We start from the raw sequence: 18,896 nt of genomic DNA on the forward strand, positions 1-18,896 counted from the left end.
CAATAAAGCTCGCCTTCGAAGAGTGGCACCCCTGGCTCAAAGGAGCTCAGCATCAGGTCACAGTTTACACAGACCATAAGAACCTATACTACTTGCACCAAGCGCAACGTCTTAATCACCGGCAAGTCCGCTGGTCGCTCTTTTTTACTCGGTTCAATTTTGTACTACGGTACTGATCTGCTGATAAGAATACTTGAGCCAACGCCCTTTCCTGGTCCTTCACCACTGAAGACGTTCCGGATGTTCCAAGTCACATCATCAATCCAAACCAGGTCCTTCTTTCAGCCACATTCACCGTACCACCTGGGAAGACAGTAGTTCCCCATCCGCTTCGTAGAAAAATCCTTCGATGGGCGCACGATTCCCTGTTAGCGGGTCATGCAGGTCAAGCCAGAACTCTATCGTCACTCCAGAGGTTCTACTGGTGGCCAGCTATGAGGAAGGACGCCCAAGCCTATGTGGAGTCGTGTCCCACCTGTGCCCGTCAGAAGCCACTGATGGGTCGACCCTGGGGTCTACTGCAACCACTGCCCGCACCCAGCGAACCATGGACTCACATTGCCACTGATTTTATAGTGGATCTTCCTACTTCCAATGGCAATAACACCATCTGGGTCACGGAAGATCGGTTCTCAAAAATGTCCCACTTTGTGGCCTTACCTGGCCTTCCTTCTGCCCCACAACTGGCAAGATTATTTATCCGCCACATATTCCGACTGCACAGACTCCCGAGGCATATACTCTCCGACCGGGGAGTGCAATTTACAACCAGGTTCTGGAGGGCCTTATGCAATATATTTGACATAGCGTTGGACCTCACGTCAGCTTATCACCTGCAGGCTAATGGCCAGACGGAAAGGACCAATCAGACCTTGAAGCAGTTCCTCTGGGCATATGATAATTCATGACAAAATGAATGGTCTGAATTATTACCTTGGGCTGAATTTGCCCTCAACTTGCATCCCTCTGCTTCCACCAGTTCTTCACCATTCCAAGTGGTATATGGACGCCAACCCCTGCCTCCACTTCCGTTACCCTTGCCAGTAGCCTCTCCTGTGGCGCAAGTCACAACTCAAGAGTTGCATCAACTCTGGGAAGACACTAAATGACTTATTCAACAAGCTGCCCTAAAGCCCAAGAAATACTATGATACCCATCATCGGGCAGCCCCTCAGTTCAACCAGGGAGATAAAGTATGGCTTAGTACTCAATTCATTCGCCTGAAACTGCCTTCTGCCCACTTCGCTCCCAGGTACATCGGGCCATTTCCCGTACTTCATTGTCTGGGCCCAGTTACATACAGCCTATGCCTGCCCACATCACTCAAGATTCATAATGCTTTCCACGTCTCATTACTTAAACCTCTTATTTTGTCCGAGTTTTCCAAAAAAACACCAGAACCTCAACCTCTGGCTTCTGAAGAGGACATCACCTATCAAGTGTAGAACATCCTAGATATTTGGAAAAGAGGAAGACGATGGGAATATCTCATATCGTGGGAAGGCTTTGGGCCAGAAGAAAACAGCTGGGAGCCCGCAGCTAACATTCTCGATAAAGAATTGATCAGGCAGTTCCATATTGCTCATCCTAGGAAACCCAAACCCCTGGAGAGGGGCCCTAAGAAGGAGGGTACTGTTACGCTCCACGGCCACAGATGGCTGCGAACGCTGCTGCTCACCTCTTTGTTTGCTGCCTTATCTCCGTTGGGGGAACTTGCGGCCTCAGCCAGCTACCACCGGCCTTCCACTCTCCATTCTCGGGCCTACTCGAGTGGCAAGGACACCGCCGACTGCCATCTTACCCGTGGGGCTCCCTAGTCACACGCACGCGCTCCCCAACCAGCTTTAACCATGTCAAGGCGGGAACCTCGGGGTGTCCGCACCAGATGACATCACTCAACTTGAATATTTAAGCTCACCAGCCCAGACAGACAACGACTTGGCAATAAGTTCACTTGCTGCAAATACCTCTCTATTCGACGCTGTTCCGGTTCCTGCTTCCGTGATTAGAGACTATCAAAATCAAAATCCAGACTAAGATGCAAAAATCATTAGCATAAGGAGCAACATCGCAACTCCCAGTGCCGTGGTTTCTTTATCCAGCTTCTTTCTCCTTCCTATTACTCTCAATGACTCTGATGCAAGCTTCCAAAAATGCTTCCCTATAGACTAGGGTAGGAAAATTCTCCTCAACTGGCACAGTGAAAGGAAAAACACAAAAATGCTGTCTCTTTTCAATATCTGGGTACTCAGCTTCCCACAAAAATCCCAGCTTCTTAGTCTCACTTCTAACTGAGGGAGAACCAAACAACTGCACCCCAATTCCTTAGAGCAGGAAGGATTTGTCCTAATGATGGGAGCTGGTCAAAAAAGAAATATATACCCAACTCTCTATTAATCAGGAAAAATATTTCTTCTTCTTCCAAGGTAGCAATGTTGAGTCTATGAAGGCTCCTTTAACACTGCTCCTGGTTGGGTCTCTTTCAAATAGACTGTGAAGTCCACCAGTACAAGATCCCAAATCACCTCCCCTTAAAACTGTAACATTTAAACCAACAGTGATCAGAAAAGAACTGAACTCTGAGCATACTCAACCCAGTTATTACAGAGGAGCAAAACCAGCCCCAAAAGAAGGGAATGAATGGCCACCCATCTGAAGAGAGAAAAAAATACAAAATTCCCCAAAAGCCACAAAAAAAGAAGTGGGAAATAATTGGTAAGGAGGTGAAGCCCTCTTTAGATAACATACTATTGTAGAAATTTTCAAAAGCCCAATTTACCCGTGTTAAGTGCTATGATAGTATGTTACATTTATATTTACATTTTTCCTTTGAAAAATACCCTAATACCCTGTCAAACATTAGTGGGGAGTTGGACTCAACATCCCAACTCTCCCTTTCCCTGGAAAATCTTGACATTGAGTTTGGCGGTTTGTAGCATTGGCAAAGGATCCCACATTCCTCCCAATACAGAAGCAGGGCCTGCTGCCCCTGTGACACTCATGGAATGCGTGATGTCACCTCTCACTATGAGACAGCACAATCCATGCTGTGATGTCATGGGATGGATAGCCACCTGACTCCTAGCTCTCTCTCCTGGTTTCAGGTAGAACCTTATTACTGTCCCACCTGAGACTTCAGCCGGCGTCCACCTAACAGAAGGATGAAATACCATTTTCTTATTGCCATCAATTTGGTGTTTCAGTGTTTAAGCTGTAAGTTGATGGGTTTTGTATTCCTCTTCTATCTTTAGGGACTCTGGAAAATGAACATGTCACTGTTGAGGGCAATCACAATAAGGCGTCCTCTGAGGTGAAATAGTACTAGGGCTTTTTTGGGGGGAAGGCGCTGTTTGGCATATTATGCAACAAACATGGTTAGAGATATTTAAAACAAGATGTGAGAGGTACCCTAGAATACAATGGCAGATAAAGATCATTAGCCCAATCTAGTCTTTCCATATTCCCCTTCCTGGTACAGTTCAGCACCCATTGTTTCCCTGCAACTAATGATCTGCTGTGCTTATTTAATGTTTTCCTGAATTCTTTTACTGGTTTTGCCCTCACATTCCCTTGAAACCATTCCATGCATTCATTATCCTTTCTATGAAGAAATGTTAATCCTGATTGTATCCCCTTTTAGCCTCATTTCACAACCTCTTGTTCAGCAACTTCCTTGCCACTACAAAATGCCTCTTGTGCATTAACTTTCTATTGTAGGAGAGGAGGTAAGTTGAAGAAAGGACATTGGGAGAGCTTCACAGCTGGGAGACCTCAGTTCATGCAAAGCTGCTTACGGTGGGAATCAATTTTTTTTCCAGAGGGGTGAAAATTTCCACCAAAATGTTCAATTGGCAATAGATGGAGGCATATCTCATAGAAAAAAGATACACATAGTCTCCTACCTTCTGCCCCAGACAAATGAATGCACACTTTGTAGTGCCTGAGGTCCTTGCTGAGAGCAGAGAGTAAAATAACTAGGTTTATACAGCGGGCAGAACTCCCAACAGTGACTGAGGTTTAAAGCATGGAACAGTATGGCTGGAGGAGGAATAGGCCCCTAGCTGAAGGCCCCTAAGCTGACTATGCCAATACTGGCAGCCCTCTGCAGGAATCAGCTGGCCCTCTCTGACTGTGCAGGCCATGTTCAGGTGACTCTCCCCAGTCTAGGCAGCTAATTTCAAGGGCCACAAGGTATATGTGTGTAAACTGAAGTCCTTCCTCTTTAACTTTAAGTTTCCCTGATCTTTGCAGACAGCAACACAATGAGCCAGAAGAGATGTTGTAAAGAGGACACGGATCCGGGCGCTCTTCCATCGGTTCTAAAGTTTGTTAGCTGGGGTCTAAACTTTCTCTCTTCCCATCCTGCTGCTCGAGAAAAGCGTTCAGCATTACCTGGTGCACTGATAGCCGAACCAAAACACAGCAACAGTGCTCAACGTCACCGTGAAGCCTCTCGTTACTCGTCCAGGCCACGACATGTTTTCTCAGCGAGGTCACGTGGCCATGGAAGGCCACGCCAAGCTCCTGTCAGATCACCTGGCACAAGACATCACTTTGGCCTAGATCGTCCAGCTAACCATGGCCAGTCTCATGCCTCAGCAAAGCCACCCAGCATAACCCAGCCTCTGGTTGTACTGCCACCAACTGATCCAGGTCAAGCGCTCCTTTTACTACCACCAGCTGCTCCAGGTCAGCCTCTGCATATACTGCCACTGGCCATAACAGGTTCATCAACAGCATCACTGAACTCTTCCAGCACAAGTCAGGCTACTGACACACTGCAACCATCTAATCAAGATCAGACTCTCATCTCACTGCAGCCAACCAACGGAGGTCAGCCTCTTGGCTCACTGCAGCAAGCCAGCCAAGGACAATCTCTTGGCTCATTGCAGCCACCCAACCAAGGACAATCTCTTGGCTCATTGCAGCCAGCCAACCAAAGTCAATCTCTTGGCTCACTGCAGCCAGCCAACCAAGATGAGCCTCTTGGCTCACTGCAGCCAGCCAGCCAAGGTCAGCCTCCTGACGCACTGAAACCAGCCAGCCAAGGTCAGTCTTTCACTTCACTGCAGTCAGCCAGCCAAGGTCAGCCTGTTGCCTCACTGCAGCAGGCCAGCCAAGATCAGTCTGTCGCTTCACTGCAGCCAGCCAGCCAAGATCAGCATGTCGCCTCACTGCAGCCAGCCAGCCAAGATCAGCATGTCGCCTCACTGCAGCCATCCAGCCAAGGTCAGACGCCTCTTGACTCACTGCAGTCAGCCAGCCAAGGTCAGCCTCTTGGCTCATTGCAACCAGCCAGGCAAGATCAGCCTCTTAGTTCACTGCAGCCAGCCAAGCAAGGTCAGCCTGTCGCCTCACTGCAGCTAGCCAGCCAAGATCAGCCTCTTGGCTCACTGCAGCCAGCCAGGCAAGGTCAGCCTGTCGCCTCACTGCAGCCAGCTAGCCAAGGTCAGCCTCTTGACTCACTGCAGCCAGCCATCCAAGGTCAGCCTGTCACCTCACTGCGACCAGCCAGCCAAGGTCAGCCTCTTGACTCACTACGGCCAGCCAGTCAAAGTCATCCTCTTGACTCACTGCAGCCAGCCAGCCAAGATCAGCCTGTTGCCTCACTGTTACCAGCCAGCCAAGGTCAGCCTCTTGACTCACTGCGACCGGCCAGCCAAAGTCATCCTCTTGACTCACTGCAGCCAGCCAGCCAAGATCAACCTCATGACTCACTGCAGCCAGCCAGCGAAGATCAACCTCATGGCTCACTGCAACCAACCAGGCAAGGTCAATTTGTCACTTCACTGCAGCCAGCCAACCATGGTCAGCCTCTTGACTCACTGCGGCTACCCAGCCAAGGTCAGCCTCTTGATTCACTGCAGCCAGCCAGCCAAGGTCAGCCTGTCGCCTCACTGCAACCAGCCAACCAAGGTCAGCCTCTTGACTCACTGCAGCCAGCCAGCCAAGGTCAACCTGTCACCTCACTGCAGTCAGCCAGCCAAGGTCAGCCTGTCGCCTCACTGTGGCCAGCCAGCCAAAGTCATCCTCTTGACTCACTGCAGCCAGCCAGCCAAGATCATCCTGTTGCCTCACTGCAGCCAGCCAGCCAAGGACAGGCTATCACTTCACCACAGCTGGCCAGCCAAGGTCAACCTGTCACCTCACCGCAGCCAGTCAGCCAAGGTCAGCCTGTCGCCTCACTGCAGCCAGCTAGCCAAGGTCAGCCTTTTGGTTCACTGCAGCCAGTCAGCCAAGTTCAGCCTTTTGGTTCACTGCAGCTAGCTAGCCAAGGTCAGCCTCATGGTTCACTGTGGCCAGCCAGCCAAGGTCAGCCTCTTGGATCAATGTGGCCAGCCAGCCAAGGTCAGCCTCTTGGCTCACTGCGGCCACCCAGCCAAGGTCAGCCTCTTGGCTCACTGCGGCCAGCCAGCCAAAGTCAGCCTCTTGGCTCACTCCGGGCAGCCAGCCAAGGTCGGCCTCTTGCTTCACTGTGGCCATTCAGCCGAGATGGGCTGCCATCATCACTGCAAGGCTTCAACCAAGGTCAGCCTCTCACCTCTCTGCAGCCAACCAGTCAAGGTCAGCCTCTTGGCTTACAGCGGCCAGCCAGTCAAGGCCAGCCTCTTGCTTCACTATGGCCAGCCGGCCAAGGCCAGCCTCTTGGCTTACTGCGGCCAGCCAGCCAAGGTCAGCCTCTTGGCTTACTGCGGCCATTCAGCCAAGGTCAGCCTCTTGGCTTACTGCGGCCAGCCAACCAAGGTCAGCCTCTTGGCTTACTGCAGCCAGCCAGCCAAGGTCAGCCTCTTGGCTTACTGCAGCCAGCCAGCCAAGGTCAGCCTCTTGGCTTACTGCAGCCAGCCAGCCAAGGTCAGCCTCTTGGCTTACTGCAGCCAGCCGGCCGAGATGGACTACCATATTCATTGCAAGACTTCAACCAAGGTCAGCCTCTCACCTCTTTGCAGCTATCCAGCCAAAGTGAACCAATGCCCTCCCTGCAGTCCTCCAACCAAGGTGGATTACAATCCTCATTTCAACTCTTCAACCAAGGTCAGCCTGTCACCTCACTGCAGCCATCCAGCCAAGATGAACCAATACCCTCCCTGCAGTCCTCCAGCCGAGATGAGCCTCTTGGTTTACTTCAGCCATTCAACCAAGATGGACCTTTGACCTCAGTGCAACCCTCCAACATGCATTGGCCTCTTTTACTGAAACCTCCTGGCCAAGGTCAGCAACTTGCATCACAGCAGTTGCTCAGGCCGGGCTGGCCACTCTCCCCACAATATCAATTTACAATAGCCACTTCTCAACAGTCATCCTCCCCAGGCCAGGCACTTGCATCTTTCCATCCCTTTATTCCTCTTCAATCTTCTGGTCAGACATCCTCCGGCTTTCAAACTTCCTTACCCCAGGTATTCCCTAACTTCCAGCCCCTATCCGCCATTCCACCTGATTCTCTCCAACCCCCAGCTGAGGCTTTATCTGACTCTCCCCAATCCCTTGCTAATCACTCAGTAGCCCCTCTTCAGCCCCTACCTGAACTTATCCAACCCTCAGCTCATCCTCAAATGGTCCCTGTCCAAGTCCCAGCTGAGCAACCGATGGCTTCTCCCCAGCCCTCTTTTCAGGTCCTAATGACTCCTCCCCAGCTTCCAATTGCTCCTGTCCAGCCCTCAGCTGAACCCTTACCTACCTTCCTCCAGTCCCTGTCTCAGCCCCCAAATGCCCCTCTTCAGTCCCTTCCTCCCACTGCCTCTCTCATGATGCCTTATGGACAACAATCAGTCTCAGTGCAGCCCTCTGGGTCCAGCCTGCTTTCTCTGCCACCCATTGCTCACCATCAAAGTCCTCTACTTCCAGAACCCTCTGGAATAAATCCTGAAGTTCTGCCTCAACCACCTCCATTTCCTGTCATACCAGTACTCCCAGAACAAATCACTTCTCAAACCTTCGAGAATCCATCTCGCCTGGTGCGCCGTGGAGCTGTCATCCTTTCTCACTGTGGTGCCAATGTGGATTGGGATCTTAACATCCAAGCTTTCCATCTCTCCAAATTCTCCATGCAGAGGGAGAATTACCCAGGTGAGACGGTAGATAAAGGGGGGGCAGGGGGCATTTTTATTTTTCCAATTGTTATGACAAATGTGAGAGCATGAAAAAATAAAATCATTCCTTGCTTTGGATTTCTGCCATTTGAAAGGAATGAAGAATAAAAGGAGAGTATCGTAATGCCTCTGCCATGACGCAACAACACCTTGAGTGCAGTTCTGATTGCCTTATCTCATGATAGGTAGAGTGGAACTAGAAAAGAACAGAAAAAGGGCAAGCAAAATGATAATGAGGAAAGGCCAAAGAGTTTAGAGCTGCTCAGCTTGGAGAGGAGGTGAATGAGAAGGGGATAAGATAGAGGTTTATAAAAATCATGAGTGGAGTAGAACAGGTAAATAGGGAATAATTATTTACCCTTCCAACTTGTACTAAGACTTAGGGGATACTCCGAAACTAGCAGGTAGTAGATTTACAGCTAATTGGATAAAGTATTTTTTTTTTTACTCAACGCACAATCAGGCTGTGGAATTTGTTGCAGAAGGGTGTGGTCAAAGGGTTAAAAAAGACAAGTTTTTGGAGGAAAAATCCATAAACTATTATTAGACAGATTGGAGAAAGGCACCATTTATAACTAGGAGTAACCAACAAAGAGACGGGGTGCAGAGCTCGATGGACCTCTGCTCTGATCCTAGTATAGCAGCTCTTATGTTCTTCTTGTGCTTCCCTCCCTCCCCCGCCCCCCAACACACACACACCTGAAATTGGCACAGACCCAAGAATAGTACCTAGGAACCCTGCTGAGCAATGCACAATGATAATTTAGAAACTAAAGAATAGAAGGCTAATCTGGGAGGGAATGAAACTAAGGTTTCCTCCTAAGCAGTTCAAAGCACTAGCTGCTAACGGATTGCATGTGGTTTGCTGTACATCTGAGTTTGGTTCCTGATGATTCCTAACCTCCTGTCATCCTCTCACTCCTCCTTCCAGCATGTGGCCAGCGCACAGCCTTCAATCCCAATCCCGCCTCAGTAAACAAGGAGGAGGCTGAGAGTGGCGAGTTTCCCTGGGTGGTCTCCCTGAAGTTGTCCATTTATCACTTCTGCTCGGGCTCCATCCTCAACCGATGGTGGATCCTCACTACTGCGTCCTGCACCAACATCATGTAAGTGCAGATTCCATGTCCACTCGCAATGTTCCTTCCCTTCTCCAATCCCATTCTGTTTACTTTCTCTATAAGTGGTATCTGCCAGCTTCATGACTGGTTCTAACCTAGCATCACTTGCTGCTTGCAGCCAGTGTTAGCTACTTTACCACACAGAGCAATGGGGGTGTTGACTGCCCCAATTTCAGTGATGAGGGAAGGGGGAAGAATTCTATATGGGGAAGATGGGTTCGAGGTGAGTAGGGTTCTTGGGGATTAAATTTGGGGCTAGAAGATGGAGACAGGCTTGGTGTTTCTCCTACTTATGTCAGCAGGAAAATACAAGGGGCCATGTCTTCAAGGTAACTAGCCTTCACCTCATCTTTCTACAACTTTCCTGCAGAAAAAATGAAGAGGCCTTGGTCCAGGTCCAGGCCGGCATCCTGAACATCCAACTGGAGGCTCCTTCCTTTCACGTAGAGCTGGTGGTGTCCCATCAAGAATACACAGAGGACCAGGAGTCGCACAACCTTGGTCTCATTCTGCTGCGCGAGCCTTTAGTCATCAGCCCTTTGGTTTCACCCATCTGCATCTCCAAGAATCTAAAACAGGACCAGCAGATGACACTCAACGACTGCTGGCTGTCTGGATGGACATCACTGCAAGTTATGTCTCATGTCTGTCACCGCACTCGCACATGCACACAATAGTACAGCATTTGTGCATTTGTGCTGTTCCACAATAGTACTGCAGCATCTCTTCCTACTTCAGTTTGAAATCCCCCACACATGCAGTTGTGCCAGGGCACCTAATCCTGTTCTGCAGCACACTTATTATTCCAGGTCTCCCTTACCCATGGCTCAGTGCACCTCAGTCCTGCGCTGCAACACTCCCATTATGCCAATGATAGTTACACCTAGGAGCATGTCTCACTGATATACAATTGTTCCTTTCACTTTTCCCACAGCAGCCAAGTTGATTTTTGCACATATAGAGATGTTGCAAAGTTCATTTGGTCCATTCAGTGGTTCTATTTTTTGGAACACCAAACACGGGCTCTCAAACCTCGCAAAAACCGCCATCTTTTTTCTCTAGTCTCACACTTTGTCCAAGCTACTTCCTATTGCACTAAGCTGATATCTTGCAGATGCTATGCTACAGATGTGGACGCAGGGAAGGATGGAAGTAGACTTGGGTGTGTCTGTTGTTTTTAGCAGTCATGCATGATGGAATAGCTTTTTCCCTCCTCTCTCCACAGGTGGCCCCAGCATCATGCTAAAGCACAGGTTCACCTCGCTCCAGCACACACCCTGCACTGAGTTCTGGCCCATCCTCTCCGAGTTCATCTTTTGCATGAGGCTGAACCCAATCAATGTTAAAACCTGCAAGGTAAGTACAGTGCAAGGGAAGCATGGGATATTCTTTCACAGGCCCAGTGAATGGAAGTACTTCATCAAACAGGTAACCAGTTAATATGTGGCACTTCTTGCCCCGGCTTGCTGAGAAGGATTCATAAAGAGAATAAATGAATTTATGGAGCACAGGTCCATCATAGGCTGTTTAACACCAGAGTCAGAGCTGTATCCCTGGGTTCAGTGCATCCCCAACCTATGCCTGATGGAAACTGGGAAGGTGTGTGGGGGTGGGGGGGTGGGGAAGGGATGGACAACACTGCACATGCTTTCTGTAGATGGGACATTGAGCTGGCAGGGTCTATGCTCTGATCCAGCTTGGCAGGTCTTAGGTTATCAAAACACAGGGAGCAAGGCTTGGGAATTTGGGATGTGTGTACAAATCTGATTGCACTTTATGAAGTCTGCCACATCGCTCTCAACTCTTTCTTCATTTTTTCCCTATGCAGGGAGACATTGGAGCCCCGCTAGTGTGCAAAGACATACACAGTTCATCCTGGATGCAGATTGGATTACTCAGCGACTTTGACAAGACCTGTGTGAGGCCCTATGTCTTCACCAAGGTTTCCCACTACCTGTCCTGGATTGAGAAGAGCACCCAGGCAGCCGGCAAACCCTACAAAGTTACCCACATCAGCCAGGAAACCTCTGCAACTACAAAACATCCTCAGACAAACTGGGTGCTGGAGAAGCGTGAGTGGCCTAGGGTTAGAGGGCATTGTCTTTCAAGTTACAGCCATAGAATTTGCAGTAGATTCAATGCAGATTTCTTGAGGTGATTATTAAATGTTACCCATGGGTAAATCTACAGATGATAGGTAGGATTTACTCTTGTCAATCCCCTTCTACTCCATGATGGGGTTGTTATACATGTGCAGCACTGAATCTGTATTCCCCCTTTTTTGTGATGACACTGATGAGTTGAAAGTGGAGAGTCTGCAGAAATAGCAGCCTGAGGGATGTGACAGCATCCACGGGCTTTGGGCGGGGGTCTGAATGGCAGAGCCACTTTGGAAGGTCCAGGTGTTATAGGGGAAGATCCAGGCATCAGAATATGTGCCACAGGGGAAGCGTCAGACTTTGGAGGGTGTAGCAATGAGTGGCTTATCTTTCCCATACACAATGAACAAATAGAAATGAAAAACTGTAATGAAAGGTTTCTGGAATATATAATTATTTCTGACATATGACAGTGAGGCTTCCGCTGGGGGAGACTGGGGTCTCAGAATTCATCTCCTACCCAATTCCATTGTAGCCTCAGAAGGTTTCACTATTCTGACATTACATTTTTTACTTGCATGCTGCTGTCCTCCACAAAAAACCCATCATGGCTTACAACATAGCAGCACAGCCCCTGTCTAGCAAAAATTATTATAATGCCTTCCTAAAACTTTGGAATTAATAATAGAATGGGGCAAAATCCATCCTACAGCCCACATGCGGCACTGTTAAATTACCCAGGGTAAAGTGCAATGTCACTTATGGGTTTATATTCTGCTTTTTGAGGGACTTCAAAGCAAATTACATTCAGGTTTTGTCTGTATTTCCCTATCAACAGAGGGTTTATAGTCTAAGGCCCTGATCTATGAAGGCTTTCATAAATGAGGCCCTAAGTTTGTACCTAAGGCAATAGATGGTGAAGTGATTTGTCTGAGATCACAAGGAGAGGCAATGAGATCTGAACACTGGCTTTCCTGGGTCATAGTCCACTGCTCTAACCACTAGGCCGCTCCTCCACTCCTAAGTAAGCAGGTCACCCCACTTACCTAAGTAACATGCTTCTGGGGAAAGCAGTGAGGGTACAGGCAGTCACTAATTTTCTCCTTTTTTGCTGGGAATGGCGCACTATTTGCAGAAAACGATTTATCTACCACCAAAGAGAAGCCAAAAGAGCAAACAAAGTCCCCAGATGTATTTGCACCATGGCAGACCCTCATCGTCAGCTGCAATAATAAGATCTGCAATGGAGCCATCCTGAGCAAGTATTGGATCGTAACCACAGCTGGATGTGTGGAGGATGTGTAAGTCAGGCTGTACTTTTTGTGTTCACATGACTTCATGGCTTGTCTTGCCACGGTGCTACCAGTGCTGTCAAAGCTAGAGAAACCTGATCTGATAATAGGAGAATGATCTGCAGCTGCCGGCTCTTCCATACAGCTCCTACACAGTGGCGCTATACTGTTCATGGGTTCCCCCACAGTGGCCTTAGGCTACCGGTCTTTCCATGTGACTCTCACGCTAGCCCTATGCCACGAAGCATGCCATGGTTCACAGTTTCTGGATGGCTGTGAATTTCTTGAGGGATGTCCTGGTCTCTGGTCTTTCAGTGATAGTTATGCTTTGGGAGGTAAGAATCAGGTCTCCATTATTCACTTGAAGGAAATGAGACCAACAGAAATTTTGAAAAGCTTTTTTTCCTCCAATGTATCTGCAACTGTACAACTCGATTTGTTACCAGTGAGCACGGTTACTGGAATGAAACCCTTCTTCCCCAGCAGAGCCCATGGAGCTGTGAAAACAGCTGCACCAAGCCAACATTACATAACAGAACTATGTGAAACCTAGAACAAGACTTCACTGTGAACTAGGCGATAATGCTGTAAACATGGGAACAGGCCAGATCCTGATGTCTTCCTTTCCTCCCTCACAGTGAGCCAGATGATGCTGCTGTCTATGTGGGCCTGAACGGTCCAGAACATGTTGGTGATGTTATCAGAGCTGACCGTATCTTTCCACATGGAGGTCATGATGAGAGTGTCAGTGTGGGAAACGATATTGCTCTGATCCTGCTAGAGGGTCCCATCTTGTTTTGGAAACATGTCAAGCCCTTGCCTGTGGCGCGCAGCATAACCCTGGACATAAACAGCATGGGCACATGCGGGCTATCTGGACTGCGCTGGTTAGAATCAGGTTTGGAAATTCATATTGAGGAGGGGAGAGCAGGGAGCAAGAAGATAATCTGGGTTATGTAACAGCTGGGTGTTGTGGGTGATTGAGTACTGTTTGCTAAGATTAGAGCACTGAGCTGGAATGCAGGAATTCCTGTATTCTAATCATAGCCATTCATCAGGAGAGTCACTTTATTTCCTCCTGCCTCATTCCTAATCCCAGATGTAACTGGGAAAACAATATTATTTCTGTCTGCCAGCCATCGATGGGGGTGTAAGAGATGCAGAGAGTGAAATGGAGCAGATGCTGCTGCTGCACAGGCTGAAGTTGTCCCGATGATGGAGCAGCATCTACTCTTTATGTACCTGTTTTTATTTTGTTAGGAGTGGAATCCTCATCTTCTAGCGTAAAACTGGTGAACACGCAGGTGGCAGTGAAAAAGTCCTTGTTCTGTCCTGAAGACGAAGCCCAGATGCACAACATAGCCTTCTGCATAGAGGAGGCCAGCACTGACCATCAGTTGCTGAAGGTGAGACAAAGTCATTGGCTGCACCGCCAGAGGATCGCACCAAGGGGCGAGTTCCGGGGGGGGGGGGGGGGGGGGGGGGTTGGCATTTGCCAGCTCTAAGTGATACCTCTCTTACAGGCCGATACAGTACAGTGCGCATTTTCGACGCGCTAGCGTTACCCTTTATTCAGTAAGGGGCCGAAAATGCACGTCCAACCTTCCGAACCTAATAGCGCCAGCAACATGCAAATTCATGTTGATGGCCCTATTAGGTATTCCCGCGCAGTTCAGAAAACAAAATGTGCAGCCAAGTCGCACATTTTGCTTTCAGAAATTAGCGCCTACCCAAAGGTAGGCGCTAATTTCTTCGGGCACCGGGAAAGTGCACAGAAAAGTGAAATTAAGTCGGAGGTCCCGAAAGTTTCCAAAAGTAAAAAAAAATAAATAAATTTGAAATTGGCCCGTGGCTGTCGGATCGAAAACTGGACGCTCCATTTTGCCGGCATCCGGTTTCCGAGCCCGTGGCTGTCAGCTGGCTCGAGAACTGACGCCAGCAAAATTGAGCGTTGGCTGTCAAACTTGCTGACAGCCGCTGCTCCGGTCCAAAAGGAGGTGCTAGGGATGCGCTAGTGCCCCTAGTGCCTCCTTTTGCCTGTTTTTACCGCCGGGCCTAATTTGAATAGTGAATCACGCGCACAGGAGAGCGGGCATTCGCCTGTTCTCCCGCGGACTTTACTGTATCGGCCCGTTAGTGATTGCCAACTGGCTCCTTTTTTTTTTGCATGACAATCTGAACCAGTCCTGCTTTTTAATCTCACTGGATGCATCTTAGAGAAAGCAAGAGGGAAATCTGAACTATAAACCCGTGCATGGAATGGTGTAAAACCAGTACTGGATCAGTCTGGGAAAATGGAGTCAGTTGACAACTTAGAGATAAGGACTATTGCATTGTGAGAGGATACTTTTTAGGATGAGGTCCCCAAAACTGAGCTCCTTGTCTTCTTGTGTGGCCTGATGCAGGGGGAGTTAGGGGAGGGGGGAATCCTCTGTGGATCAGTACCATTAGAGATGCCATACCCTGCCTGGGCCAATATGAAAAGCACTGTATATGAGTTCCCCATGGGTGTGGCAGAAGCTTCTGATTATTTCCCAAACCAGAGGAAGGGCAACGGTAGTTCTAACTGTGAACAGAACTATCGCTTTGAAGAAGTCCTGATCTGGGAGTTGTAACTATCAATGATTACTAGAGAGCTTAAGATAAAAGGAGAGAACATAGTAAGGGCATTTCACAGGAAAGTGGGGATGGAGAGAGAATAAAGGAGAGACTCAACAGGAAGGGAACGTTATTCAGGTTAGAGGTCACATACGCAAAATTGATTAATGCCAGATACACTAAAAGGGGCAATCATTAAACCAATCATCAAAAAGAAAAACAGTGACCCACTAATCCTCATTAACTACCGCCCAGTCTCAAACCTCCCTTTATTAGCTAAATTAATAGAGAAAACAGTACAGAAACAGCTAGCTGAACACCTAGACAATAATAACATACTGTACCCTTCACAACACGGCTTCCGAAAACACTACAGCACTGAGACATTACTTCTCTCACTAACAGACAACATACTAAGAGGTTTTGATAACAGTAAACATTACATCCTTATAATGCTCGACTTATCTGCAGTCTTTGATACAGTAAACCACAAAATACTACTAAAAAGACTTGAAGAAATTGGATTATGTGACAAAACAATAAACTGGTTCAGATCCTACCTAAACAGTAGGTTCTTTCAAGTCTAGATAAAAAACACATTATCAGAAAAATTTAAACTTGAAACAGGAGTACCTCAGGGTTCAGTGCTGTCTGCTACCCTCTTTAACATATATATGCTACCCTTATGTCATCTGCTGGCAGGCCTAGGGATAATACATTACATTTACGCAGACGACATTCAATTAATTCTACCAATAGACGACACAATTGAAAAAACATTAAGTCTAGCTAACATGTACCTAGACATAATTAAACAACTACTAAACCAAATGGAACTGGTTATCAACATTGACAAAAATGAATTCCTTCACCTTGAGAGAAAACATACTGAAATCATTCAAACACCGATAACCCTAAGAAATAACCAGAAAATTGAGCTAGCCTAAAAAGTAAGGAATCTGGGAGTAATAATGGACCCAGAAATCAACCTGAAGCAACACATATCTATAAAAGTAAGAGAAGGCTACGCAAAACTTATGGTCCTCAGAAGATTGAAACCATTACTCACACCCGCCCACTTCAGAACAGTATTGCAAACACTTATCTTTTCCAGCACTGACTACTGCAATGCACTCTTACTAGGACTCCCAAGCACATTGATAAGACCACTCCAGATACTTCAAAATACTGCAGCCAGAATACTGACGGGAAAAAAGAGGAGGGACCATATAACTGAAACTCTAGCAGACTTACATTGGTTGCCCATCGAATACAGGATAAAATACAAGGCCTTATGTACCATACACAAACTAATATATGATAAAGAAGCAGACTGGCTAAACACAGCCTTACGAGGACACGTTCCACATAGAAACCTCCGCTCAGCAAACAAAGCACTACTAACAATCCCTTCAGTAAAGTCAGCAAAATTAACCCAAGTGAGAGAAAGGGCTTTATCATTGGCTAGGCCCATACTATGGAACACGATGCCCCCTAAACTCAGATTACAGAGTAATCTCAAAATTTTTAAGAAAAATTTAAAAACATGGCTCTTTAAAAAAGCCTTCACTAAAGAGTCTGGAGGGTAGAGAATGAAAGGACAGGGTAATGCAGATGAGAATGAATTTACTCAGTCCTACATTTAAGAAGTAATATCTCAAAGAGATAGTAACTCAATAATATACCTGGACTTGACCAACAATTCTCAAATAATGATTTTATTTATGAATTGTAACCGAACTTTATTGGCACCTGTTAGAATGTACGATAACCTACATTTACTTACCTTAGTCTATGTGCCTATTTGTAAATCGTTGCAATGGTGTATAACTTAGTGACGGTATAGAAAAGTTTTTAAATAAATAAATAAAATAAATAAATGGCCCAGGCTAGTGGGTAATGCCCTCTAGGGTCTGACATGTAGCAAAGGTCCTGATTAGCCCTTTGCTTTCTCGGTGGAAATAATTTTCTGCTGTCAATTTTCCAACATCCCTTCTTGACAGCTGAAAGATTACCCCTCAAAGTTCATCTTTTTCCACTCCGTATGGTCGTTTCTGCAGTGCACAGCGGCTTGGTCAGTGTGTGCCTGCAATCATTTTCTCTGATTGGGGCAGAACTGAAGTTCAATAGCACCTTGATCTTGTAAGTCTCTCAGCGGGAGGTAATTCACGTCAGTGTGTTTGGCAGAAGGGTTCAACTTCTCTGTCTGTGACAACTTTATTCGGCCCTGATTGTCTACCAGGTAGGAATGGACTCATAGATATCTAGCATAATGTTCGTGAATAGTTGGCAGAGACGAAATTTCCTTTTGGCACACTTGGGCTGCTGTTAATAGACTCTGCTTTAGTGGACGAGCATGCCACTGTATGCCTAGCCCCCTCCCTCCCCCCGTGGGTGCACATTTGCCGGGCCTTACTCAGAACCCAGCCCTGCAAGCCCTAATATGGACTCTCCAATGGCGGGAAAGATTTTACCTTCAGAGCAGAATGGCGTTTAGCTGGTAATTGTAACAAGGTGACACTTCACACAGTTTCAGTGTTCTAAAACAAAAGTCTTTCCTGTGAAAATAGTTCAGATTTAAACAGATGGTATATCCAGTAGAGTTTCTTACTGCGAAAATGCACAAACTGGTATTAGAATTAGTGTAGCCCCTGTACCAAGGGCCCAACCTTCCCAGCCCTGGGGAGCATCGGATTATTATTTCTTTTTAATTGGACATTTTTATTTTGTGACTATCCACATTAAAACATACATACACCAACATTCATGTCTCTGAAAATCCAACTGTAAATCATCATATTACAGGAAACTAGCAAAAGAACAATTTCCTTTCCCATCCTAATGTCCCCCCCCCCCCTCCCCATCCTTCCCTCTACCCTCGCCCCTCACCACTCCCCTCCCTCACAAGTATACCCACAGATAATAAACATCTCTGAAATATCCCACAGTTATCGTCTGAATACAAAGTAAATAATAAACAATAAATCACATGGCATATATACTTAGTCAGTACTACGAGGAACAGTTACATGCCAAAAAACTTATTCAACCACAGTATACCAGCAATTATTCAAACCCTCTCTGGATCCCTTAATCCTTTTTCCCAGTTGACATATGGTCTCAAATAATCCTCAAACTGTCAAATTTTTCTTCTTAATTGCTGTCAAACAGCTCAAATAATACATTTTCCCTATTCTTTGATGTACCTTCCCCAACTGAGGAGGTAACACTTTCCTCCAGCAACACGCTAACTCGCACCGTGCCGCAATCACTATTTGTTGCACAAGAAACCTAACAGATTTATCCCACTCAGAATCAGGCTCATTTAATAGGAAAAACAAAGGCTCCTTGTTTACCCTCCTACCCATTATATCATTATACCATTATTGCATAACCTGATAGGGATGTGAATCGTTTTTCAACGATTAAAATTATCGTCCGATAATGTTTATATCGTCTTAAATCGTTATAGAACACGATACAATAGAAATTCTAACGATTTATCGTTAAAAATCGTTAAATCGTGTTAGTGCGCACTAACTCGAGTTAGTGCGCACTAACTCCCCGTTAGTGCGCACTAACTCGATTTAGTGCGCACTAACTGAAAATGATACAAATAAACACTTTCCAGGTCACTGAAGGTCAGTTAGGAATGAATATGTGTTCCTATTGGCTGGCTGCCCTCTTATCTATTGATGTTAC

General features: G+C 47.0%; 1 protein-coding gene across 3 annotated transcripts in view; it reads left to right on the plus strand.

The window, feature by feature from the left end:
• Window positions 1–3,099: 3,099 nt before the first annotated feature.
• Window positions 3,100–18,896, plus strand: part of LOC115094759 (proline-rich protein 36-like) — a 63,393-nt gene continuing 47,596 nt past the window's right edge. For 2 of the 3 annotated variants that reach the window (XM_029608001.1, XM_029608002.1), the window contains exons 1-9: window positions 3,100–3,213; window positions 4,252–8,064; window positions 9,019–9,193; window positions 9,576–9,838; window positions 10,431–10,561; window positions 11,034–11,277; window positions 12,440–12,605; window positions 13,235–13,494; window positions 13,857–14,002. In XM_029608001.1, coding sequence (XP_029463861.1) covers window positions 3,162–3,213; window positions 4,252–8,064; window positions 9,019–9,193; window positions 9,576–9,838; window positions 10,431–10,561; window positions 11,034–11,277; window positions 12,440–12,605; window positions 13,235–13,494; window positions 13,857–14,002 — 5,250 coding nt within the window. In that variant the 5' untranslated portion in view covers window positions 3,100–3,161. Of the gene's footprint in view, window positions 3,214–4,251; window positions 8,065–9,018; window positions 9,194–9,575; window positions 9,839–10,430; window positions 10,562–11,033; window positions 11,278–12,439; window positions 12,606–13,234; window positions 13,495–13,856; window positions 14,003–18,896 lie in introns of those variants that run through there. The other variant, XM_029608004.1, reaches the window with a different exon arrangement.

The sequence above is a fragment of the Rhinatrema bivittatum genome, chromosome 1 (genome assembly GCF_901001135.1).
Source record: "Rhinatrema bivittatum chromosome 1, aRhiBiv1.1, whole genome shotgun sequence".
Taxonomy (NCBI): Eukaryota; Metazoa; Chordata; class Amphibia; order Gymnophiona; family Rhinatrematidae; genus Rhinatrema; species Rhinatrema bivittatum.